Source organism: Andrena cerasifolii, chromosome 2 (genome assembly GCF_050908995.1).
Source record: "Andrena cerasifolii isolate SP2316 chromosome 2, iyAndCera1_principal, whole genome shotgun sequence".
Taxonomy (NCBI): Eukaryota; Metazoa; Arthropoda; class Insecta; order Hymenoptera; family Andrenidae; genus Andrena; species Andrena cerasifolii.
The window spans coordinates 17,669,190-17,695,903 of record NC_135119.1 but is presented as its reverse complement, the minus strand read 5'-3'; the positions used below and the strand labels follow the sequence as shown (position 1 = coordinate 17,695,903).

Genomic DNA, 26,714 nt, shown 5'->3' with positions numbered 1-26,714 from the left:
ACAGTTAAGAGTACAGCTCTGACCTCTGTATTCCAGAAGATATCGAGCCTGTGCCATTCGCCGTCATCCAGAGTCCTTTTTGGTTTAACTTTCAGCTCCAGAGTACCAGAACCGAAGTCGATTAACAGACGCGGTATGCCGCGTTCCAGCTCGACAGATATGAAATCTGTAAATTTAATAATGTTAAAGATGTTAGTGCTTGTACAAGGTACGCCTTTACGTGAATTTGCTGAAAGTTTTGTATTTTGAACGAAATATGTCAAATTTATTTTTAGAATAAAAATGATGATCAGAATAAAATTCCAACGAAGCAGCAGAATCAAAGATATATTTAACCACACGGTGTTAGATCCTTTCCAGTATATGTATTATGATTTCAGGTAACTCACCAGAAACCATGATTTCGTCAGTTTCGGGGGGAACGATGGGGCCATTGTATAGAAGCAAACCATCAGATTTCTTCGTAATGAACTCGAAGCTCAAATGACTGTTGTCGCACATCTCCAAAGCAGGGTACCAGGCCCAGCCATTGCCGCGGAAGCTTCTCGCGGTCTGTTGACACCTCGGACCATTGTACCCAGCTGGACATTGGCATCTGCGCGATAGAAATGCGAAAATTGTTAATCGACCAAGGTCAGTGTGCCCCTGTCGCATGAATTTCAATGAACCAGTACTCACGATAATCCGAACCGCCCCTCCACGCAACGGCCACCGTTATAACAAGGGCTGCTTCTACAGGATTCCCCTTTGCTGAAATTTCGCGCCCCGCATGTACACTCAGCGATTACATCCACCCTGACGCCGACCAGGGCGGTTTTGTTTGCGTTGACCATGTACGGTAAGCTGCTGATGTCCAAGGTATTTGTGCAGCTACCCTCGCACATCTCGTTCTCGTAGTAACACTCGTCGATGCCGACCATTGTTATATTGATCCCCACCTCTTTCTCGATCTAGGCAATTTAAAATGATGTTTTAGGGAATATTCCACGTTGTAAGGAAAAGTGGAAAGCAGCTTCATGTTCTTCTATCCTTTCTATAGATGAAAGATTTCCCTTACTTCTCGCAAATTAAATACGCAGGCACGTAGCTGTTCTACTAATATTTTAAAATATTAGTTTATTCCTTATATAATTTTTATTCCATTATTTCTACGTATTTAAATATTATTTTTTATACTCAATATTTCTAAATTAGATTTTCTAGAGCTACATTAGTGTCCTGAGCAATTCTTCCATTTTTTCGATGGCTTGAAGCTGTCTATTTTTTAAATACTTTATAAACTTGTTCTATACTAAGTTCTTTATGGGACTTTATAAAATTATTGTGATGTTGAGCAATTCAGAGTGGACCAATGAACAAACGTGTCGAAATCTATTTGTTGTTAGTAATTCAGAAGAATTTAAAGATATGCAGAATAAAACTTTACGTTGATACATCCCTAGCACCAGGTCACGCATGATTTGACTAAAATTATACGAATCGACAGTTCACCTCTTCGCGGTGCATCAGCACGATTCCATTCAATCTGACGGGCTTATAGTACGGTGACCCGTGGGCCGCGAATCTGATGTCTGTCGACGGTGGATGCATCCTGCGCAGTTGGACGCTGAACACGTCGACGTTCTCCCTGTCAATGTTCAACAGATGCGCCAGCTTCTCGCGGAATAACTCTGCTTTGCTCCGTGACAGGGTTTGCGACTGAAAATCGTGGCAGTAAATCAGCGCTCCTCTCCAGCAGAGGTAAACGAACCGATGGCCGTCGATTGGCGGAGAAGAATGCTCACCTTATAATCCCAAACACGAATGAAGTCCTCGTCCGTTATGCCCGATATCCGAACAGACCCAGAGTTCAGCACAGCTTCGTGGGGAATAGTCTTGACGGTGACGGTGACGTTCGCTGGGACGTCCGTCTGAGTGTGCTTCCGATCGTAGACTTTGAACCGTAGGTGGTACCTACCGTCGTGCGTGCCCGATTTCATGTAAATCATGCCCGTGTCCTCGTCTAGCTTGAACAGCGTATGCTCCAGGTTCTCCCAGTAGAACTTTTTGTCCGGCAAATCCCAGTCGTCCAAGTCGTACACGTAGACTCTGCCTATCTCGGTGTCTGGTGATTGTCCCTGTCGGATCGGCACGATTCACGATGCATGAATGACATTGTCGTGGAAATCGGTGGTCGAGATGAAATTTCGAGTGAAATGAATTTTTGAACAGTAGGATCACGGGAAACTTTAACTGATCGGCAAGAAAGTGATGTAAAGAACAGGCGAGTTAGGTGACAAGCTCTTTGTCACGCAGAGTCATCTTTTGCGAAAGTAGGTGAGAATAGGATATTTCAAAGTTCTGTGGTTTTTAAATGAATTCGAAGCGAGTAAAATGATGAATTAAACTTCGCCTAATTTCGCGTGGGCTACGCGATATTTCAGTTCTGTCTTTCTAACTTGCAGGAACATGGCCGCGCGTAATACGTACTGCATAATTATATACAAAAATGTCCTTCGAGCCGGGCTGCATTTTGTTATCATTAATGTCCCCGATAATAACAGTTAAGGTACTGGTCCCAGACATTGACGGAGTCCCCGAGTCCATGATAACGATCGGTATCAAGTACTCCTTTTGTTGTTCTCTGTTAAACGATCGCAATGACGACACGATGGCCATGCCGTCTCCGTTTGCTCCCTCTGAAGGTACAAAAAGCACGCGTTTGATCTACTAACTACCGAACTACGGCTAACAACCGAGTACGAGGAGTAATAACGCTGGCTGGAGACTTACTGTTGTCGCTCTCAACTTTGAAACTGGCTCGAATCACGTCGTCCGCATTCGGATCCATCCTGAAAGTAAACGGCGGCCCGTTGATCTTCGATCGATCGTCGTCGTCCGTCGCTAAAATCTCCACCACTTTCTTCGTTTGCGAATGCTCCTGCAGCACTGGCCGATAATCTTTTAAGAATCTCGGTGGATTGTCGTTTATGTCGTGGACAATCACGGTCAGCGTGGCTGTCGCCGTCTTCGGCGGGATACCGTCGTCGATGGCCAAGATTTTCACCTAGAACGTGTGTTTGTTGCGTTGGGATGCGGAAAGCAATCGATATTTGGACTTGGGATGCTCAACCCTCGGTTATCACACTGGGCCAAATACCCGCAATTTAACTTTGAGGTATCATTGAAAATGGTACTACTGTGTAAACCTGGTGATACTTCAAATGTTAATATTCAACGGTGAACATATATTCTACAGTTTTCAAACTTTGTCTCGGAATTTTTGCGGCTTAATTTAACGGATAGTTTTGGAGAAGCAGCTAATTGAAAACTGACTTGTGACAACTATGGAAAAATAAGTGTGAGAACCAAGGGCGTCCGCAGACTTTTTTCCAGGACGGGGCAACTTTGGGGTGACGGTGATGAAAAATATAGTAATGAAAAAAACGAGTAGTCCGCTTGCAATTTTGAAATCATTTTGTAGTGCCAATTTAATTAAAAATTTAAATCTAAGGTTCAGAAATATTCACTTTTTTAGTATAAAATTAATAAAGATCAGTTTTTAAAAATAAGCGATTTTTTTCTCAAAAGCCAGGGGGGAGGGCAACTGCCCTTTTTGGGTTGACTTAAAAGTTATATATGCATGAATAAGAAGAGTGTCTCGGATAAAAGGGGTGGTTTCTCATTCCAAAATCGAAAATCTAGCGCCAATCAAATATAAAGTTGTTAGGTTGAATTAGTGAACAATTGTGCAAAGTTTCGTCAAAATCGACGTGCGACACTTACTGAACATCCCTTGTTAAGAAATAATCTTTAGAACTTATTAGCTCGCTAGAAAACAAGAAACGAGAGAGAGAGAGAAAGTGGAAGTCACCGAAAAGAAAAGAAAAGAAAAACGATTCCAAACCAAAACCTCATAAGCAGTCGATAATTTCGAAATGGTAAGCGTCAATCGCAACACTAGGGTAATATGAAATATGTATTTTTAAAAGGTAATAAAAGCCTGCAGCCTATATAACCTAGGGAAACATAATGTAAAATAATGGAGATAGAAAAAATAATTACAAGGTGAGGAATGAAAAATAAATTACAGTAAAAATGTTTCATTGAAGTGACGTAAAATTAGAGATGCAGGAACTAAAATAAAATGGCCAAAGTGCATCACATCAGTCGAAAAAAATTGAAGTACAAAGATAAAAATACGACATCATTTCAAAACAATTCGTGGAAATTAATAAACCAAAGTCAAAATAGCACGAAAGTTTGCAGTTGCAGCGATAAATAAGGAAAGAAATAAATGGCGGGAAATTTGAAAAGGTGTCGACTTACCTGATGTCGCGGGGTCTCTTCGCGATCTAAACTCCTCTGGATCGATACCGTGCCATTTTCGTTGATCGAGAATTGCCTCTTACGATCGGAGCTTCTGTCGATGGAGTAAAACACCTTGCTCTTGCCACCTTGATCAGGATCGGTAGCTTTGAACGTCTCGAGGCTGTTGCCTATGCGAGCGTTCTCTGACACCATGGTCTCGATATTAGCCTTCTCGAATTGCGGCTGATTATCGTTTATGTCACGCAGCTTCACGACCACCCACGAATAGGCGACGTGATATTTGTCGTTGTCATTGTCTTCGCCCTGGATAAACAAAAGGGGAATAGAAATTTACCTTTAACACTGGTTGAACAAGCGTTGTGAATTAAACGTCGATTTAAAGTTCGACAAATGGTTACCAGATTCCACGATTGTAAATCTTGACGTACCTTATCGTTCACTTGTATCCTAAACCTAAAACCGTTGCTCTGCAATTGGTCCTCGTAATCCAACGACTGCACGATCTTCAGGGAGCCCGTGCCATCGTTGTTCCTCACCATGGTGAACTTGTCAGCACCGTAACCGCTGCTTTCTATCACCTATCGATTCGCAACAGTCGGCGTAGTTTGTTTAAGGAAGCAGCAAATTGGGACAAATTAATGGCCATTGTGTAATTCGAGGACGACACTAGGGCTGGGATTATTTGTCGAATTTTTCGGTATTCGAGTATTCGAATACTTCAGTTGCTCAATTATTTCACGAATTTAATTCGAATATACAAGTATTCGAATATAATTCGAATATCCAAGTATTCGAATATAATTCGAATATCCAAGTATTCGAATACTATTCGAATATTTAAGTATTCGAATACTGATGTATTCGAATAGTATGGTGTGAATTATAAATCAAGTTCTTTAGGTTCATTTGTCAGGTTGAAATCTTGTAAGCTAATTTTGACCCACTTCACACCATACTATTCGAATACATCAGAATAGTATTCGAATAATAACATTCGAATATTCAAATATTCGAAGTTTATTCGTAGCATTCGAATACTTGTAAAATATTCGAATATTCAAATATTCGAAGTTTATTCGTAGCATTCGAATACTTGTAAAATATTCGAACATACAAATATTCGAAGTTTATTCGTAGCATTCGAATACTTGTCAAATATTCGAATATTAAATTATTCGAATAGTCCCAGCCCTAGACGACACCAGGTTCATTGAATTTTGATGCATTTAAATTAGCTTAAATTTAAAGGAAATACAGAACTGTTTTTAAAATTGAACAAAGAATAAAAAGTGTTACTTGCTTTGATTTTATTATGCAGTAGCGCAGAGATAAGAGAAGGTAAAGTATCGTTACAGAGTCGAGGCTATGCTGAGGAACTTGAAGGCACTGGTTTATTACTTTTTGATCGGTAAGTTGGTGTAGTTCCTCTGGGAAATTGGAGAAGAGAAAGTTGAAAATGATAGAAGGTACCTTGTATTGGAACTTGTTGGTCTCGTCTTCATCGTGAACAGTGACCGTAAGAATTGGCATTTCCGGCAAATCTGGACCCTCCGTTTCGTCCACTTCCGTGAACCACTCTTCTTTCGTAAATTGCGGTGGCATATCGTTTATGTCTTTCACTCGTATAGATGCTGTCCCCGTCCCTAAACACGACAGATTATGACAAATTATGCAGATGAGTATTGACATAAGATATGCTAAATTTATTCGTTCGTTTACTACTTTTGATTATAAAAGAAGATTTGAAAATATTGATGGACCATAATGGGGAAGTGAGAATTTTGAAAAAAATGTATGTAGAGAGATTGTAGCAAGTAACATTTAATTGTACATCGTATTACAGTGGCTGGCCAAATTATTATACTCAAATAAAAAGATTTCAGATTTTGTAAGTTTAAGCTATGGAATAAAATAGATGTCTCGTTTTTAATGTTATAATATTATTTTTTAATACTAGTATATGTATTTAAGAATGCAAATTAAATACATTTACGTATACAGGTTTAAGCCTATATTGTACGAGAAATACAATTATTACTCAATATTTGGTGACTTCGCCTTTAGCTTTTATGACGGCTTGTATTCGGCCTCGCATGCTTTCAATGCATTCTGTGGCTACTTCCTGCAGTTTTGGAATATTCTGCCATGCTCTGCTGATATTCTCTGTTATTTTTGTCTTACTTGTAATAATTTTATCCCCGCTCTTTTAAAACCAAATGAGATTTATATGTTGAAAAATTACTCACACTGTTGGCAGATGTTGTAGCTAAGCAATAAATGAAAAAGCAACAACATTCGTGCATTGTTACTTTAATTACAGCCACGTCTTTCGCAGATTTTCATGAAATCGTTTTGAATATAATAATTTGGCCACCCTCTATATTATTACGATATTAATTAAAACTAATATAGGTATTATTTACGTTAAAATCAGCATTTGTAACAATCACTCTGGTCGAAAGCTGTCTACGCTAATTAAATATAAAAACAGGGAAAATGTACAAACAATGATTCCCGAATTCTGTTAATAATCCTTGCTCTTATTAATTAAAATATAAACAATTTTATTCAATTTCACACTTACCCTTTAACCCCCCTCCATCCATTGCAACGACCTGTATAGAGTAATCTGGCGTGCGCTCCCTGTCCAGACAGCACACTGCCGTTTTTATTACACCAGTTTCCGGTTCAATTTCGAAAATCGGCGACCCAGTCTCCTCTTCGATCACGTTCTTCTCGATGGAGTAAATCAGTTTGGCGTTTAAGCCTTCGCGCGGGTCATCATAGTCGACCGCCGTCATAGTCATCACGACCATTCCTGAATCGAGCACGAAACAGAATCGACTGTACAAAACAGAATTTCCAAGGGGAAGGGGGGAAACAATAGTATGTGAAAATATTCACGCCAAACTTCGCCTGACTTTAAAATTCTTGTAAAAAAAAAAAATATGACAAGCGTGGAATGGAGAAACTCCCTCAAATCCTTTGAAATTCAATAAATCCAAAAATTTCTTCATTAGTGATAACGAAGCACCTGCCACTTGTAACAATTTCCATCTGTTTCTTTTTCAACGTGAAAATTGGTCGATTGAATAAAATAAAGTGATTTTCAAGGTAAATCTTGTTAACACAAGTAGATATTCAAACCGTTCAATGCTCATCCTGTTAAAAATATATATTTTGATGATCACTTTGCGGTCTGTGTATTTGTAGCCTTAAATATTCTTGTTTCATAGTGACAGAATATTAGTGTCCAGAAGTGTATAGATCAGTAAAGTTATTACTATGAGCGCAATAAGCGGTTTGCGTTGATTTATATATATATAAATCAACGCAAAGACTAAGACTAACTGCTATAATGAAAAGAAGCGCCGAAAGTTCTGGGCGCTATCCACAACACACGCATACGTATAGAGATTGGGGAATCTCTTCCGTAAGCCTACGTCGATCACACATGGCGGGTTACATTCTAACGCATAGAAAATTGAACTTAAAACCTTAACATCCAAAAACGACTGAGCCCCCGTTGCCTGGAAACTGTAACTTTACTAACGAATAAAAAAAGAACAAATTTATTGTCTCCGTTATCTATCAAACAGTTGATTATATCTTACAACTCATCCCCCAATATTTATCGTAAACACATCTGTCACGTGTCCCGGAGCTTTGAAAATTATTCCATGAATTTTTGAAAGTCGCCTATCGTACGATGTTCGCCAAGCGAAAACGTTGATCGAGCGAACCGTACCTGCCGTGCCGTTTTCTGTGACGTTGCCAAAGTACACCCCTTGCGGGAAGGTCGGTGCGTTGTCGTTAATATCCTTCAGGTTCACTTGAACGTCAGCATAGCCGACCAGGCCCTCTCCGTGTTCATCTTGAGCAAACACGGTGAATCGCCACTGCGGCCTTCCATTTGGCTGATCCCTGTCCAGTGGCTGCAGAAAAACCAAAGGCGAGTGACAGAGGATGCGAGGTAAATTTAATAAAGCTGGAAGCTCGCGAAAGCTTCGAAGCTTTCTCTTCAGCTTCCTGGTAAAAAGCCATGCTTTCCTGAGGATTACAAGTTGAACACGACTAAGCATCAAAAGCCTAGTGAAGTTTCTCGCGCCACCGCGCGCAGTGATGAAAAGTTTAATATCGTTGAATTCTGTTTCCCTCGATATATACGTATTAGGGAATAACTTTGACGCGTCCTATCAGGGGGTCTGTTCAATGGAAGTGCAGAATATTATTTAAAGGGCGCGTGTAGGGTTTATACAAAAATTGGCGTTTGAAAAAAAAAACGGTTTTCGAATTCCACGGTTCGAATTAAGCGGTTTAAGCGGATTTCGAATTTTTAGAACAAAAATTTATATAAGAGCAGTTAAAACGGTAAAAAAATATTTAAACCTATTTCAAAATTTGTCAGTTTTTAATAGTTATGGAATCACAAAAGTGTAACAAAATGAAATATACTCTATCTGTAAAAACCAAATGAATGAAAACTAAAATAACTAAAATCATTATTTCGTTTTGTATTTTTCTTCGGCAAATATGAATTCATGAAGATTAGTTTTACAGTAAACTTTTACAGCAACATACTTTTGCCCGAGGCGATTTCAAGTCAAAATGTTAACGTTTTTAATTAAATAATTAATTCAGTTTACATATTAATTCTAGTATTTAAACCCGTTTTTTTTTAAATGTATAACCGGTTTTTGAATTTTATCGATTTATCGGAAAAAACGATTGTTAAACTCGGTTTTTAACAACCGATAAACCCTAGACGCAGGAAGTATTGCCTGTTCCCATGTTTTATGGTCTTATGATCCTGTTTTCTGGGGTGGGAACTGTTCGGTTGAGAATTCGCGGCAGATGATCGACTCGTACGAAATGTATGGTAGAAGATTTGCAGACCTTTAGAACGTAGATGTCTCCAGTCGTGCGGTTAATATCGAATTTGCTGTTTGCTGGATTGTCAGGATCGATTCCCTGGCCTGTTAAGAAGTAGACGATATTTTGTGGCCTGTCCTTATCGCCATCAGTCGCTTTGACCTGTGCGGAAAGAGAAGTTCAACGCATGTAATTTAATTACCATTTCTGTTGCAAATCAATGGAAGCATTCAAAGAAGAATTTGATGGAGGTTTCATATATGTATTTCTGTTCTTTCTTTAGTAAACTCATTTCGTATGGGCATTATATTTTCCGCAGAACTTTTCTCATTGTAACTGCGCGTGTTGTTCTGTACGGCACATTCTGCACTTTATATTACATATTTTACGTTCCACATTACGTATTCCATATTGTACAACCCGTATTTTATGTCTCATATTCTCTATTCCGCATATTGCATTTCACGTTCTGAATCCCATAATAGTTCTTAGGATGTCGTGTTTTACTACCCCGGTATTTACGTAATCCAAGAACAAAATGTTGGACCGCTTTAACAAAACAACACGGGCGAGAAACACTTGATTCAAAATCCAATTTCTTAGAAGACGAAGCTTCATAAAAAAAATTACCCTACTTTCTCGATTTCTTTCTCTTCTTAGGTAATATTCGCCTTATATTTTGCTGATATATGAGGAGTGACTTTTCAAAGAGGCACATTTGCACATAGAACAAATTTTCAATACCTGCAAAAAACTGTGGTACCTACGTTTATTAAAAAACAATTTTTTTTTCATTAGTACACATTCATTTTATTCTTCCATCTGATAATGGCAATGCTTTAAATTTAGCGACATTGTTTTAATAGTTATTTAAAAAAATGTTTGGAAATAAGCCCTTTTGATGGAAACTATAAGAAATAAACCCTTTTGTATGAGACCATGTGGAAATAAGCCCTCTTGTTCTAAACACATTTAGAAATAAGTCCGTTTGTAGAAACGTGGAAACAAGTAAAGTAGAAAGGTTTCAAACGCTTGATGAGTACATTAAATATGTATACGGTTAAAACAAACGTTTTACCATGGGCGGTTCCAGAGGGGGGCGATAGGGGCGATCGCACCCCCAATCCTCCGCCCAAGAGTAATAAAACAGAAAAATATTATGACATTGTGTATTATTCTGTATAAATAATTAATGTGAATTTAATTATTCAGGCTATAGTATCAGATAGAGATATTAAAATATAAGTTACAAGCAAATTTTAAATCTTGTAAAAGAGGGTTAAAAAATGTACTAATGTACTTTTACGAAATATTTCCCAAGAAAGCCCCCTCCAAGAAAGGCTCCTGAATCCGCCTCTGCGTTTTACCACGTAGAAGTCTAAAGATACCACGAGAGTTGGTACATTTTTAAACTAATTTAGTATATGCTTGTGTAAGTCCATGGAAATTAAGCTCCTTGTGTCTCGAATTCATTACAATTTCCTAGATGAGTGTAGGAAATATGTCCGTTTTGTTTCAGACTAAAAAATGATTTCACTATGTCGTCAGACAAATTTGGAGATAAGACCTTTTGTACGAAACATCTATTTTCACTCCAACTTTTCAAAAAGGAATAAATCTACTTTGTAGTGTTTCGTGCCACTGGAGGATGTAATTAAGATTATTAAGATGATGCCATGAAAATTTGCTTCGAGATTAAAAATGGAAATAGGCACTTTCGAACAATCACTCCTACGATCTGTGAGTAATCGACAAATACAAGAACAAATAGCGCGAGCAGTAGAAATAGTAAATAGCACGAATAATTCGAATAAAAATCCGGACGGAAACGTATCTCAGTGGTGTCTGACTCTGGTGCCAGTTAAACGGTGGGGCGAGCGAGCAGGATGCATTATTCAAACTCGGTTACCAGTGTAATTACAAACTGCACGATGAAAATCTGATAGCATTAATATTAGGACAGGAATAATAATTACCCCAAGGATGCGTTTCGGCAGGGTCCTGTCGTCTTCCTCGGTGATCTGCGTTTTGTAATTTGGACGCTCGAAAACGGGCGGATTGTCGTTCACATCCTTCACGTGTATCACAACTGTTGTGTAATTTTCTTTCAAGTTGTCCGAAGCGGTAAGACGAAGCTCGTACTGCGGCATTAAAGTGGAACCAGTGAATAACGCCGTTCAAAGCGCCTCAATTTGAGTTGCAACTGACAGCTACCAGTTCAAAAAGGAGCGCAAGTTTTTGCAACGAAGTAGGTTTGCAGCGCGCATGGAAGTTGGTGATCAACCGGCAATGAGTGAAAGGGGTTTTAATTAACAAGGACTCATATTTTCGCAATGTATTATGCAAATTGATGACACGGTTAAATTAGGGCGGGCATTTCGCTGGAATAAGTATCTTTTTCTGAAAGGAAACTCGTGAGAATGTTACATTAACGATGCATTTAATTAAGTGGGGAAGTAGAGGAGGCCGGGGCTAAAAGTTCCGGGGGTAAGTTGTTCCGACGGCTCTATCTTCAAAATAAAAAGAGCATTGTACTTTAAATTATTTTTTCCGTGCGAGTTGATCACGCCACTCTGTCGCCCACTTTAATAGCGTCTTCGACAGCGAATTGTGTGGTTGTAAGCAAGGACCTATTAGTCGCGTACCAGATAAGTAAAAAAATTTCTATCGTTATTTTTTGGTCTATTTCAATTATTTAACGTCGATATTAATTTAACAAGAGATTAGTCAATAGTGAAGAGAACAACTACATTATATTCCAGTCATTTTTTATGTTTTATCGAAATCGAAATTTTTAGCCCCGGTCTCTCCTATAGATTGAATATAGATACTTCAATTGATGAAAATGCTATATGAATCGTATCAGTTACAAGGAGAGTTTACTATAATATTAACGGAAGGACATTAAAGTGGTGGTGAGTAAAGGAAAAGTGCAGCTTATACTCGAGTTGATTCACAAAAGGATCTACAATTCCACTACAAATGGCCGAAAGCAAGTAATAAATTTAATAAATTCAAAATAAAAGGAGAAGCCAGCGGGAGGATTATGTATGCTGTATTAGTACTCGAAGCACAAATTCATCTCCCTGATTTCAGCAAACAATATCCTATACTTTTCAATCCTCGGGGCAAACAGGAATTAATGAAAAAAACTCGGGGCAAATACGGAAATAAAAATCTATCGCGAATTCAATATTTACGAAAGGCTATCCCCAAACGAAAACCAATATTTTATGGCGAGATTCGATTAAACCGGATACAGAATGACCCGATTCCCCCGGCGAAATTCACGGCGATACAATCTCGATGATTCGACCCGGTTGCATAAACCGGAAGACTTACTGAAACAATGACAAACGAGCGTATGGGAACGCCGTGAAACTTTTCGTGGGATTTTACTGTTTTAATGGGCAGGGGGTAATAAAAGCAGCAGTAGCATGGTTAAAGGGTTTAATTATTGTGGATTTCGTACTTGTTTCTATCGTTGTAAGTGTCTGTTATTCGACACGTGCTACACACTCACCCTTTTCCTCGTCTCGTAATCTAAGGCACCTGCGACGTAAATGGCGCCAGTCATATTCTTCACGGCGAACGCACCGCCTACGTTACCGCTTGTAATCTCGTATCGAATACGCGAGGCTGTAAAATGCAGAAAAGAGAGCCTTTCAGATGGGGTTCTAGGGAAATTACGATGGTCTTTATGCCCCCTCGAGAACGACGACATACGGTGTATCAGTAGAATATAATAAACTCTTGTTCTTAAGGGGAGGTTCCGATCTAAAAATGTCAAAAAATCGTTTTTTTTTGGTTTTATTTTTCGAATGTTCAACCTTTCGAAAATGCGTATCTAAACTCTGAAGTTTAAAAGGACTTTTTCAAATTCCAAAAAGTCGTTAAGTTATAGGCATTCGTGAAACAGTGTTCTTCAAACCGCTGGGACAAATGTCTCGAAAAATTATGATCCGATTCGATTGAAACTACTTTTATTTTGAAGAATATACTTCTATGCAGTGGAGAAACCTCTAAGAGTTTACAAATTTTGGAAATTTGTATTGTTTAAGGGCGTTGAAAGGACCAAAAATACAGGGAAAAAGTGATTTGAAAATTCAAGTGCCGTTATCTTGTCAACAAATGTCATTTGTTTTAATTTTTAATGCTTTGTCCACTGGGGAATTTCATACCCATTAATAATCTGGCATTGTTTCTTATTTCAGACTAACGGTTTAGGTGCCACGAGTCCCACCGTTTTGGATGAACTTTTTGACGCCTCCACTTCAACGAATCCCCAGTGCCATTTGCAATGATTAATTACAGAAAATAAAATATATTTCCATAGTTTCAGACATCCTTAATGCTATGCAAAAAGTCCCATTGAATTATCTGTGGTAGTTTTCCTTTATTTAATTCCTAAAGATCACCTATTTTTATGGTCTCTAGACTGGAACATCCCCTTAAATTGGCTTAAAGGATGGAACAAGCTAAGTAGGCTGGCTGCATTGTAACACGATATTTCTTGACTAAGGTAAAGGAGATGAAATTTCTTTGTTCTCTTTATGAATAAATCGTGTTTTCTTTGAGGCGTGTAGATGTTAGGGAGATCAAGTACCAACGAACTGCACACTTTGTTTCGAGGGTTGAACTCAGCATAAAGTGTTAGAAGTGTCATATAACCATCGAGAATTATAGCTGTAACACGTTTATTTCAGCCAGTAGAGAAGATTTTTCAATCCTCTTCCTGATTCTTCCAGGGCGTAAATATTTAATAATTACAGGGAGTGCTTGAGTGCTTTCCTCTACCGAGTGAAGCTTAAGCTTAGTTTAGTTTTAAATTTTGCTCAGCTAAATATTAAATTAGTATATTCTTCTCTGTTGTCGATGTATTAAGAAAAGAGTTTCAGAAGTTGTTCACTAAAATGGTAGTTAATATTTATAACCTCAATGCATTACAACTCACAACTTCAAATCTTCCCCATTTTATTAGTCATTGTGTGCTTACTCTGTGAATAGAACTTATAAATAAAATAAATTATGTTTTGACTTCAGATTAAGAAAATACATAGTATTGCTTTAACATCCTCAACTTCTACAAATCCAAAAATATATTCTTGTAGATTATACGAATTACAATTTGCGTTTTATCCCGTCAATACAACAAATAGTAGCAAGTGTCGTTTGATAAAGATTCTATTCTCATACTAATCCTCGTCGTTTATATTAAAAATTTCCAAACGATTACAGTAATTCGTTAAACTAGCCACACTTTGAATTTTTATCTCTGTAATTTTATCTCCCTCTGAGGATTCCGTTCTGCTGTAAACAGCGGGAAAATTATCTTCCTACTACATAGCTTCTTTTACTTTTGAATGTCGGTTTACAGTCGCTGAACTGCATCCTTAAGCGAGTTTTATTAGAACTTAATAACGGCGAACGTCCAAGTTCTTAATTGAGGTCCATCAGATAAATATGTTTCGGGACTTCGTCCAGCCATCTGGTATTTAAACTTCTGTAAGTAGTTAATGTGCTCCCTGAGTAAGTCGCGGAGAGGTAGTTGGATTCTGTTACCCGGCGAAACTTGTTACCCGTGTTAAGGATACAGAACTTCGATCTGGTATAAAATCATTACGCGAAATGGAGAGAAGACGCACGCGGAAACTTCGCGAGAACTCCCTTACTGAACTGAAAATTACTGCACGCTTCATTTGGACCTCTTATTCCCTTTGATAAAATCGATATTTTTACTGCATTTTACTAGTGATAAAATCACTTAATTTCAAGTTCGAGGGTGTGGACGTTGGAAAATAATTATATGACGAGACTGTTCCAGACCATTGCCGAGTCTTGGAACCAAGTATTTTCATTTTTAGAACTTAGAATATTTGTACAAGATATATCATTGCTTGGAAATAATGGAAATCTTTTAAAATTTATGTGATTATTGAGAAACTTTTTATTATAAAAAATTTGAAAATCTCCTTCGTAATTTCTGTGTTAAAAATCTAGACACGACACGAACTTAATTGTCAATTAAAGTATTTACTCGTTGTATTTTCTTACTGATAACCAAGGAAAATATTCTTTTTTATGCTCACCCATTTTACCCCAAAATCACCATTTGGACAATAGTCGAAGAGGAATTTTTAGTGAACGGAAAATGATGTTTGAGGAGAAAAGAATTTTGTGAACTTATAAATTCCTTTTAAGCATAACTCGCTGATCTTGCCAAGCTGAAAGCACCGCACTATCTACACATGCAACCACTTACACTCGTCGTGATCTTTGGCGGTGACAGTGAGAACTGTGTGCTGAATGTCCTCATTTTCGTCTACTTCTGCCTCGTAGAGGACTTTGTCGAAGTAAGGCGGATTGTCGTTCTTGTCAGCTATTCCAATGCGGATGAATTTCGTCACTGTAACAGACAAAAGAATCGGGACGTCAGAATTTCGTTTCGTTAATGTGTCTCGCAACGAGACGGAAGTCAGTGGATGTGGGCTGGGGGTAATCCTTCCGAGAGATGCAGAGCCTTTCATATTTCCTTCTCAAATATATACCTTGAAAATGTAAATTCAATTCTTCTCATATTTTCACGGACGGAAACCTTGAAGGCGGTTCAGGATTTTCGGATGTGGCTTCCTTATTCTGTTCAGGATTATAAGGCATTTCCTAGTTTTTCTTGGGCCCTTGTGCTTCATGGTTAATTTATGCAGATAATTTAATGGAGAATTCATGTTCAATAATGTATTAGGTTTCGTCGTGGATCTGAGATTTTGAGGAGTAGGGTATCGATCTTCGAGGTAAAATGATTAAATGGAGACAGAAGTTCATTGTGAAAGCAGTGACGAGACCTAATTGATTGTAAAATCAGAGTATGGACATAAAGGCCATTTTCTACCTTACGTTTTCTTATTAAAAAAAAAAGAAGGAAATTCTAGGTAAATAGTGGAGTGAGGATTATATGTTCGTCATACTAAAAAGAAGGTATATTGTTTAATATTTTTAAGACATCGATTAGTTTAATCCTCGGTTGTCACACCTACTTTTTCGAACGTCGTTGTCACACTGGGTCAATTTAACCCTGCCAATTTTCAATCAGTTGTTACTTAAAAACTATTTGTTAAATTAAGTCTAAAAAAATCTGAGATATAGTTTGAACGTTGTAGAATATATGCCTATGGTTGAAAGTTGACATTTAAAGTGTCATCGTGCTTAAAAAAAAATTTGAAGCAATAAGAGTTCCGACAAAAAGTTTTTTGCTTAAAAAATTGCAGAGCCAATTTGACCCAGTGCGACAATCGAGGGTTAAAATAATACTTTGACTATTTTTAACCACTTACATTTTGCACTGTAATGCAATATCTAGTATAAAAGGGAAAGGGAGAAGGAAAGTGTTTTAAAAACGTGTAACACTCAGATTTAATTTTCTAAACTATGTCGAGGTGGAGAAAGGTGTTGTGCTATTTTCTGGTGTAATGGAGCTGAATGTCTAAAGTGGCAAAATGGCCGAGTAGGTAACTAAATACACTTATGATTCAGAGACAGATGTGTAGCTGAGACTGCTTGAAACATATCATACGAAAATTAAACAAATGAGAACCACGAAGCATGAGCCACTGAAACACGAATGTATAATGCAAAATCACGCTGCACAAGTAATTTACTTAATCATTTACTAAAAGTTTCTCCTCGTTACCTGTTGAAGCTTCTTCTGAAGTAACAATTGTATCCGAAGTTAAGGAAAGACGTTTTCAAGGAAGTCCAAGGAACTTTGAAGAATTCCAAATTAGATTGACGAAAGAAATGTCCGGAATTCCAAGTTAGTTTAATGAATGAAATTTAAAGAATGCGAAGTTACTTTACGGAAAGAATTTTAAGGGAGTCCCAAGTTCTGGGATTAAGAGCACACGCAACCTTCATAATTCAGTTCGTGATTCACATATTCATGAGACCCCATGATTTGCAGATTCATGAGCCATCCTTCTCAGCCAGTACAGAAGCGACCGTCTTCCCGATAGTGAAGCGAGTCGGTGGCATTTCCATCTACATTTTCGGGCAGCCGGAATTCACGTGTGCCTGGCCTGGCAAGCGTGTATTCCACGGAACGATGTATCCGAAATATCTATGCGCTTCGCTAATAGGCGGACTATCAAGATGAATTCCCGCGTCAATTTGTTGAACGCCAGGATGCACTGCTGCAGGCAATTTGCCTCGGCGCAACGACGTATCTTACGGGAGATTCGGCGTTTAACTTGCCTGATTCTCTTTGCTTGACAAATACCCGCCTGATTAAGTTAACTCGGCCGCGGCTCACCCGCCAGGATGGAACGCTTCAACGCCGATGTAATCGTGGCCAACGAGCTCGAACCAGCTAGATGATTTCTGCTCCAAAAATGATATTTGCCAACTACGATCAACGATCGTCGTAATTTCCAGATTCTCGAGAATTTCCAGAATTTTATGCCTTATTTAATGCGAGAGCTTCGCAAGGTGCCGGGAATGGAAGTTAAAGAAGTATTGGTTGGGTGATCGAAGAAGGACAAAATTAGGGCTCCGTGGATTCTCGAGAATTAAGAAAATTGCGTCGTTAATGAGAACACCGATGAGCTTGAATCTCTGCGGTAGAAAATGTTTGAAATTTCTTTGTATCGTTTGCCCTGATTATTTACTTCAATATATGCATTTTCCTAAGATCTCTCAGTCGATAGGAGAGACCGAGGTAAAGTGAGCCCGAAAAAGTTTGAAGCCGAATAAAATTTTTCCCTTTCAATAAATATGTGTGGAAATAGATTTATAATATAATTTAAACATTACTATTGATAAATGGTGAATAACAATACTTAAAATATACTTAGAGTATATTAAAATTCAACTTGAAAGAAATTATGCAAGTGGTATCACTTTACCCCATACATGGGGTAAAGTGAACTCCTATCCGGTTTAAAGTGCGGTGCAACAAAATAAGAACTTTAATTAAGGATATAGGTAAATATTAACGCCTTGCGCTGGAATAAGGTATTAGCACGGCAGCTTCTGGCTTTTTTGCATCGTGGTTGTCAAAAACTGACATATTTTTCATTTTTTTTTAGGTTAGTTTCTGTTCCACCACGTCGCGTGGTTTTCTAGCCAGCTGAGAGGTTAGGATATTGCGCACATCACTTGCGCATAGGTTCGTAGCAGCCATTTGCAGCTCAGTTTACCCCGGTCACTGTACCCCGAATATGTACTCAGTGGAAAATTAATTATTTAATAATGTTAGGATTAATGTTTTCGCAAACGCGCGTACATATATGTTTATAAGCTTGTTTTAAACAAGCAGAAAAAATTTGGAGTTAAAATAACACATTTATGACTCATTTATCCGAAAAGCTAAATGGAAAAGAAAAGCAATCGGAAGTCTCTAAAAATTAACTTCTAATTTTTTAAATGAATTTACATTCTTCGATATCTAAATGCGCATAATTATCATTCTTATATTACATACATTTATTACGTCACCAAAATTTGTCAATATATTCCATTGTTAAAGAACAAATTAAGGAAGCTCATTTTACCCCGAGGTTCACTTTACCCCGGCCTCCCCTATTTTATTTTACTAATTTCTATGGAGCAGGGACTTGTAGAATTTCGTTTTTCAGGTCGTTATGAAGGAAACAGAAAGGTTCTGCTATCTATGCTCGAAGACAATGATAAAAATTAATTTAAGTGTTATTATAAAAGCTTCAGAAAAAAATGTGAAAACTGCCATTTTTCATCGTTTTAGAACTTAGACTACAATTTACGCAAATTGGGGGGTCGAAAGTTACCCTCTAAAATGCCTGTGAATTTTTATTTCATTAGGAACATTAGTTGCTACCTCAATAGAGAGAGGTAGCTGGATTATTCACAATTTTTATTAACTTTCGCCAGCGAATATCTGTTGCCACTCATTCAGGTCGAAGATTCTCTCTAACTGGCGCGGAAGAGACGTTAAACGGTAACGTGGTAATGATTCGTGTCGGTCTTCAATCGAAGAAACGATTACGAGCTGTAGAATGGCTTGCATGCTAATCGCTACTTCACCGAGGCACAACGATGAAACATCGCCAAAGCCCGTAATTGTTACGCGAATGTCGAACAGCCCTCATGTAGCAAGCATAAACGCTTCCGGCTGAATGGGGATCGAAATGAAAGTGGTTGAAACGATCGGGGCTCGTCCGCTCTTATCCATCGCATTCAATTCGATAGCTACGCTTCTCATTCCTCTGCAGTGGTTTTAAACGATAACATTAAACATTTGATGTGAACACACGCGTGATTTTTCGGAAAAACGGAAAAGCAGGCAGGGTTATTATCTGTCCGTTTTCATGGGACCGATATTTCATACGTTAAATTCACCTAGAAAAAGAAAATTATCTCAATGTTCATTTATTACTTCAGAATATGCGTTTGAAGAGGGGCCTGATTTTGAGCTGTCGAGGGTAACCTACCCCCTTAAAACCAAGGATACAGCCCCGTTCCACGCAGCGAAAACGAGAAGAAAAAGATAAAAGGAACGATCAGTGCCACGGCATTCCTCGCGGACACGTACAACGATAAAAAATGTTCGAGGAACATTGACAAGCACATCGCTTCGGGCTCGCCGCTGAGTTTCCCACAGATCCTTGTATAAACGCGCCCGTTTCGTTCCTTTGACGTTCCATCGAATTAATTTCCGTCGCGCATGCAGGAACCGGCGAAAAAAACAGAAGTGAAGCATTAGTGTCCACGCCGTGGGCGACTTTGAGGGCTGCCTGGGGAATTAATTATGCCGGCAGTCCCTCCCGCAGTGATTACTCTTTCCACCGAGCAAAACCATCGGCTCTCCACCCTCCCCGCTCAGCTGGGCCGCAACAGTTGGAGGGTTTCCTTCCGTCGATTGATTCGCGACCCACTTTCGCTGGACCGTAATTCTTAATGCGCGGCTTTCCGCGATTTATTGCGAACCAGAGGCGATTGGACTACGGGCGACGTCGTTCAACCGACAAAGGCTAGGACGGATGGCGGACACGCTTGTAATATCCGGATCTTTTTGTCCCGCTCCAAGTGATTCCTTCTTGTGCCCGCGGAACGTGACAGGCGTCGATCGAAACACCCGGTTACGGAGGGATGCTTTTATCCCGAAGGTAACGGTAACTGGGGCTCTAGGGGCCTTTTCACTCGGGGGACACTTTTGAAGCTTGTGATTGGTATTTCGGATATGTGCGCGCGGCGAAGATAGAGGTGGCCTGAGGAATGAAGAGACGGGAATGTGTAGATACGTTCGAGATATCGGTCACAGGAGTGTGTAAAGGACCGCGGTATGTTTGCTGATTGTCGACAGAGCCCTAAGGGACTATTCACGCGTCACACTATCGCCGTTCACGATTGGTACTGCGGGTACATTGACTAGGTAGATTTGGTTTTAAAATATGAGAGAAGAAAATGAGGGAATGTGCGAATGTGATCGAAATATTAGTCAGTAAAGTGTGAAAAACACCGGATTGAAATTTTTAAACCCTTCACTGACACTCTGGGTGTGAGCCACCCATAAGCTGATTTTGACGCTCTATACCTTTTCCAAAACGTCGAATATCGAATTAGTGGCACCACGTAGGGCTAGATTGGAAAGTTCGCTACAGTTTGCGGGTATTACTCAAGCGTGGCAAGCGTCAATTGTTGTCCTGGGGTCGTAGGTAGCAAGTTAGGGGTGTGAACTACCCAAGGTGTATTAAAGACGTCAGTTTCGAGTGAACAAAAAAGTATCGTGCTCTCGGCTGTTTTCGCTCATATTTATAAAAAGTATACCTTAGAATGATAATCATTATGTATTACATTAATTGTGTATTATGCATTACAATACACAGCATCATGGCTTACAATTTGCACCCTCGAACAGTCGTACAAGCTATACTGCAAAACGATGAAGAAGAGGAAAAATCTATCAATTTCATCGTAATTTCTCAGGAAAATACACTGTATAAAAATTTTCTATCATTTCTTACAGAAAAATGTAACGTTTATATGAAATCTCTGCTTTTTTTTCAATTACCGAAAAGCTGACTTACAACCTATTTTTTTCTCAAAATATTATATCTAAACAACAATTCTGTAGATTTGTAGCTTGTAATATTGAAGTTTGTAACAGTTACAATTTTTTGAAGATTTCCTTCTTTTTTTCTCGACGTATGGTAATCTAGAATTTTTTTACAAAAACTGTTATAAAATTTCAATCAAACAACTACTGCAATACATCCTGGAGATCTTGAAATTGACCCATGGTTTTTTTCATAACGATTGGATTGTTTAGATAAAAATGGCAGTCGTTCAATAAAATTATTGCGGGTGTGAGCCACCCAGTGTGTCAAAGTTGATCGAAACAGGAGGTGTGTCAACGAAGGGTTATGGTTCTAAAATTTGCGAAAGGTCTTTGCCCACGACTGACGTTTTGAATACATTCACATTATTCCACTTGTTTCTCGTCCTTTCGAATCAATGTAATTTTTGCGAAATTAATATGTCTGAAATGTGAATTACAAGCCGCAGTGTTCGATGTGGTAAAGACTTTGTATTTACATACTTATTAGGCATGCTTCATAGGCGTTTTAAAGATAATTACTAACTTAGGTAGAAATTAGAAATATGAAAAAACTGGCAACATCGAACGATATGTCATCGAAGATATGTCGTAAGCAAGGGGGACAAAACAATAGACAATATCTGGCAACCAGCCAGGATGTCTGATAGGCAGCTTTCTCTTCTAAAGACTAAGAGGGGATTGCGTCTGCCACTTTTCTCGTACAAGAAAATAGATACTGTTAAATGGCACGTTAAGAATAAAAGAAGAAAACCGCTCAGTTCTGATATCAGAACTTTAGATGCTTCAGAAGTAACAATTAAGTACCACCACACAGAAATCGTCAATCAACCATTGTTTGTCTTAAAACAATCTTATCGTTTCTCATTGTACCTATCCAGGAGATAAAAATTTTCAAAGAAAACGATATACAGTGGCGGACGAAAGGAAGTTTACCACTTTTAAAATCGCATAACTTTTTTAAAATTGGTCCAAACGACGTGATTTTTTTTGAGAAGCTAGAAGGATTAATTTGCTAAGTGACATGTTTCGTCGTTTTGAAAAAATGCAATTGGACGGAATAGCAAAAAAAAAAAAATAATAAAGGTCGTTTTTGAACCTTTTTTTGTGAGCTTGTAATGAAAATTCAAAAAACCCGTTTGTAGATCGAAGTAAGTTGTATACATGCTTAAAATTTCATCGAAGTCGGTTAAAGTTGCACTGAGTTATAAACGCTTAAGGGGGGTTTGCGCCTTGTTGAGCCGAAAAATAGGTAATTCTTTGTGAATTTTTTCTGCAAAAACGGTTCGACAAATTAATTTGAGGTTTGGCAGGCTGTTTTATTGTATCTTGAACTATTGTTCTGAATTTTTGTGTGACAGTGAAAAAAAACATGGCAGATACAAAAAGAGCGTTGCAAAATAATCGAGTGGTTCTGGCGTTGACGAAAAGTACTGTAAAATTTATCCGAACCACAAAAAAGAAAAGAGATTCTTAATCTATATGAATGTGGCTATCGATGGTAGTAATTTTATTATTAAATATAAAAAAATGTTAAAATGACAGCCTTTTGAATAAAGCGAAGCGTCCTGATTTGAGTCTGAAACAGGTGTTGCCGCAAAATCGGGAAAACATCTTTAAATAAAAAAGGAACGGTAACAGATTCGGCAATAAATCTACTACCACCGATAGCCACATTCATATAGATTAAGGCCCGTTTCACACATTCACGGCACGGCACCGTTTATACGGTAAAAGGAACGAAGATCATATAGAGACCTTTCACACGTCACGGTGGCCGTTTGCCGTCTATGCGGCGACGGCAGGTGTGAAAGGTCTCTATATGATCTTCGTTCCTTTTACCGTATAAATGGTGCCGTGCCGCGCCGTAAATGTGTGAAACAGGCCTAAGAATCTCTTTTCCTTTTTGTGTGTTCGGATAAACCTTACAGTACTTTTCGTCAACGCGAGAACCACCCGATTATTTTTCAACGTTTTTTTTTCTCTGTCATGTTTTTTTTCACTGTCACACAAAAATTCATAACAATAGTTCAAGATACAATAAAACAGCCTGCCAAACCTCAAATTAATTTGTCGACCGGTTTTTGCAGAAAAAATTCACAAAGAATTGCCTATTTTTCGAACCAACAAGGCGCAAATCCCCCTTAAAAATCGCAGAATAAGGTCGAAAATCGCGGAATCACCGAAATCAGCGATTTTCACTTAGCAAACTAATCCTTCTAGCTTCTCAAACAAACTCACGTAGTTTGGGCCAATTCTAAAAAAGTTACGCGATTTTAAAAGTTGTAAACTCTCTTTCGTCCGGCACTGTACCAAATAATATGAATCTCTTTCGTAAAGTACAATACTCTACGTACGCTGCTTATTACCATCACATTTATCGACATAATAATACAAGGAGTGCCGCAAGTCACCTAAAGTTTCATGGAATTACAGCTGCTCGATCCAGGACCGTGGTGTGCACTAAATATAGCTGGCTGAGTGGCAAAATAAATCCGTCTCCCACGTGGCGCATATAATTTAAAATACATAGAGGGAGGGGCTGCTACCGGAACCACGTTAACTTTTAACGAACTGGCAATCCATATGGCGGATAACTGAATGGCCAATGGAACGTGACTCTCTGTTCTCGTTGGTGAATGTTTGAAAAGACTTATGGCCGGTCGTTTACGTAATTTACAGTGCATACGGTCGTTTCATTAGCAAGTGGAGGCTCAAAAAACGCTGACCGGCGATTTGGGGATGGAGATTTAAAGTCCTCGTCGCAGGGCAATAATATTGCCGACGTTTTTTCGCTGGTGGACGTGAATATTGATGAGGATTAAAAGCGCGAGTTCTCGTATCAGTTCCGCGCGCCGCTCGAATTTTCTCGTTCCTGTATTCGATTAATAGCGATACGGCAGTGACATGGTGTGCCATTTTTCTTTTTCCAACGAAGTAAGTGAAGCAGTCCAGATGGAACGGAGTGAATACGTTATTGGGTTTAAAGGCTGCGATCGAAACTATTCATTGTGGAGTATGGAGCTGCGAACGGAGAGAATGAATATTCGTTTGTGATTCGATGCGAGGAATTTTAATTTTAATAAGTTACGGATGGTTTGCAGAGATTTGAGTTATTTAAGTATTCGGTAATGTAGGGGAGTGGGTAAAATTTGTCTGATTATTCGGAGAAGGTGTCGGATGTGAGAATATATAATGTCAGTGAACTGGAACAATAACGAAGATTTGATGTAACGCGGTATGTTTGTGATTTAATAATTTTTTATTTTATATATTTTTTGGATAATAACCTTGATCGATGGATTCTTTAGTTTACATTAGAAAGATGATGATTTTTATGAGATTTTTAGTTGCATTAAAAAATTATCTATTTATTCAGATCATATCTTCGAGCTGTCCAATTACGTAGGCAAATAAAAGTTAGCGCAAATATATATTTATTTGCTTCAAGATATTATTTTGCATGGAAAAGGAGTCCAAGAATAAAAAAAAATGCAACGATAGCAGATGTAAGCAGCATTATATATTTCAGTAGAATAAGATCGTATATGGTCAGACGTTACCACCTTTCCCAGCCTTGCTGTTTATTACCAAAATTTATGAATGCATCCCTACGAATTCACGTAAATGCAGAAATCTATATCTATGGTATGAAAAACTAATATTAGTTTTATATAAAATTTGTTCTAAAGAAATTACAACGAAATCTTTCAGAAAAAATTGTCTAAATTACAACGTAATTTAATCTTCATGCTGAGAAAAATAAAATTCTGATTTGTGAGAAAAGTGACCTGTTTGTTCTAGTGTCTAGATTTTCGTTCAGTTTATTTGCCGATTCTTATTAATCAGACACTCGCTAAGTTTTACGCGACCGAAACCAATGGAGAAGATTGTTTCAGTTTTCAACAAATAAATATTCCCTACAGTTAATTCTACTTGCAGCTCAGTGTGATTTAGTGTTTAAATTATATTCGCTGAAATTTCTGTGCTTTTCAACATCAAACATCGCACGCAAACTTTTTTACAAGGAAATAAGGTGCTTGTAGTTATAAATATCCTTTTAAAATGGGAGTGCATTTTAATCTTCAGTAAATTTCTAATTCGGATTTTCGTGGAGTTTGTCAATTTTTAATCCTTATTCTCCTTTAGTATCGCGGATACGTTTTATGTAAATTGGCAATCTTTCTGCGCAACATGGACAAGCGTAGGATTCCGAAGCTTCTGGAATTTTTGAAAATTTTAAAACCCGAATTGTTTGCAACCTTTTACTGAAAATATGAGAAAACACTATATCGTTTTACAACACTGTGACTGATGCAATATGATTTTTATTTTATTAGAATTCACATGCATCGGTAACGTGGAGCTTTTCAATAGAAACTGATATTTCGTATTCAGGTGAAATGATTACTACGTAAAAGCTACCTAGGCATTGAAGTTAAAAACGGACGTTTTGATGAAAAAATCGACACGCCCCTGATACGAATCCCAATGGTAAAAACTTCATTTTATATGCCCATAAATTCTGAATTTTAATATCTAAATGGAAACTTACAAAAGGAGGGATAAAAATGCGCTTCTATAGCGTACAATCCACTAACTGAAAGTTATCATTTCATATTCGCCCCAACTCTACATTTTCCCTATTTCCAGGAAGGTAACGTCAATCCTAAAAGAGCGACTGACGTATTCCCGTTGAATAAAATCTTTTATTAGGAATTTATAATCGGATTTTGTTTAGTTGCAAATTATAATCGAGTAATTGCCTTTGTGTTATTGATTTCAAAATGATGAATCAAGAAAAGACGAGAAACTGCAGAAAGTTCTACATAATTTGATGTATTATCTATTCAAACTGTCTCTATGCTATTCATTTTTAGAATTTGTCGACACATTTCCCCGACCCTGTGCAGATTTTGAATAAATATGATTACTGTAGAGAAATAACGTATGCATTTTTCCCCTTTTTGCAGGATATAAGTAATAACAGTAATTCATACATGTGTATGCAAAAATTCAGTGATACACGAATCACGAAAACATTTAATATTTATTGTCATGTTTTTCTCTGCAGTGAAGCTTAATCATAACGTTCTATATAGTGAATACACATTTGATAAAGCATTATTATCCTGCAGATTTCCATTTCCTAAATTTACTCTCCATTCTGCCAAACCCGGAATTTCATTTTCGCATCTTTGCAGGATAAAAATTATCAGTAAAATTGAAATCTATTAAGCTCCACGTGAGAACAAAGTCAATCGAGATTGGCGAGGTCTTATCAGGTGAAAAGTATCATAACAGAATAAAGCCTAATAATTCTTAAAAATCTATAGAGGGTATACCAAATAAATATCCAAATTTCAGTAGGTATGTGTAATTCAGTATGATTCATTTTTTGCACCCCTATTTCCTCGAAAACTTAAATAATCTTTTACTTCCCCTC

At 38.0% G+C, this 26,714-nt stretch overlaps 1 protein-coding gene across 2 annotated transcripts in view; it reads right to left on the bottom strand.

Moving 5' to 3' along the window:
- The window catches only part of LOC143379012 (neural-cadherin), a 352,951-nt gene that overhangs the window by 10,910 nt on the left and 315,327 nt on the right, over nucleotides 1-26,714 (bottom strand). For both annotated transcript variants that reach the window (XM_076831259.1, XM_076831260.1), the window contains exons 15-30: nucleotides 15,446-15,589; nucleotides 12,707-12,822; nucleotides 11,160-11,324; nucleotides 9,208-9,345; nucleotides 8,060-8,246; nucleotides 6,896-7,129; nucleotides 5,782-5,954; nucleotides 4,740-4,889; nucleotides 4,309-4,614; nucleotides 2,773-3,046; nucleotides 2,470-2,678; nucleotides 1,785-2,117; nucleotides 1,492-1,698; nucleotides 679-950; nucleotides 390-595; nucleotides 24-166 (exon numbers count right to left, since the gene is read on the bottom strand). In XM_076831259.1, the coding sequence (XP_076687374.1) occupies nucleotides 24-166; nucleotides 390-595; nucleotides 679-950; nucleotides 1,492-1,698; nucleotides 1,785-2,117; nucleotides 2,470-2,678; nucleotides 2,773-3,046; nucleotides 4,309-4,614; nucleotides 4,740-4,889; nucleotides 5,782-5,954; nucleotides 6,896-7,129; nucleotides 8,060-8,246; nucleotides 9,208-9,345; nucleotides 11,160-11,324; nucleotides 12,707-12,822; nucleotides 15,446-15,589 (3,257 nt within the window). The remainder of the gene's footprint in view (nucleotides 1-23; nucleotides 167-389; nucleotides 596-678; nucleotides 951-1,491; nucleotides 1,699-1,784; nucleotides 2,118-2,469; nucleotides 2,679-2,772; nucleotides 3,047-4,308; nucleotides 4,615-4,739; nucleotides 4,890-5,781; nucleotides 5,955-6,895; nucleotides 7,130-8,059; nucleotides 8,247-9,207; nucleotides 9,346-11,159; nucleotides 11,325-12,706; nucleotides 12,823-15,445; nucleotides 15,590-26,714) is intronic.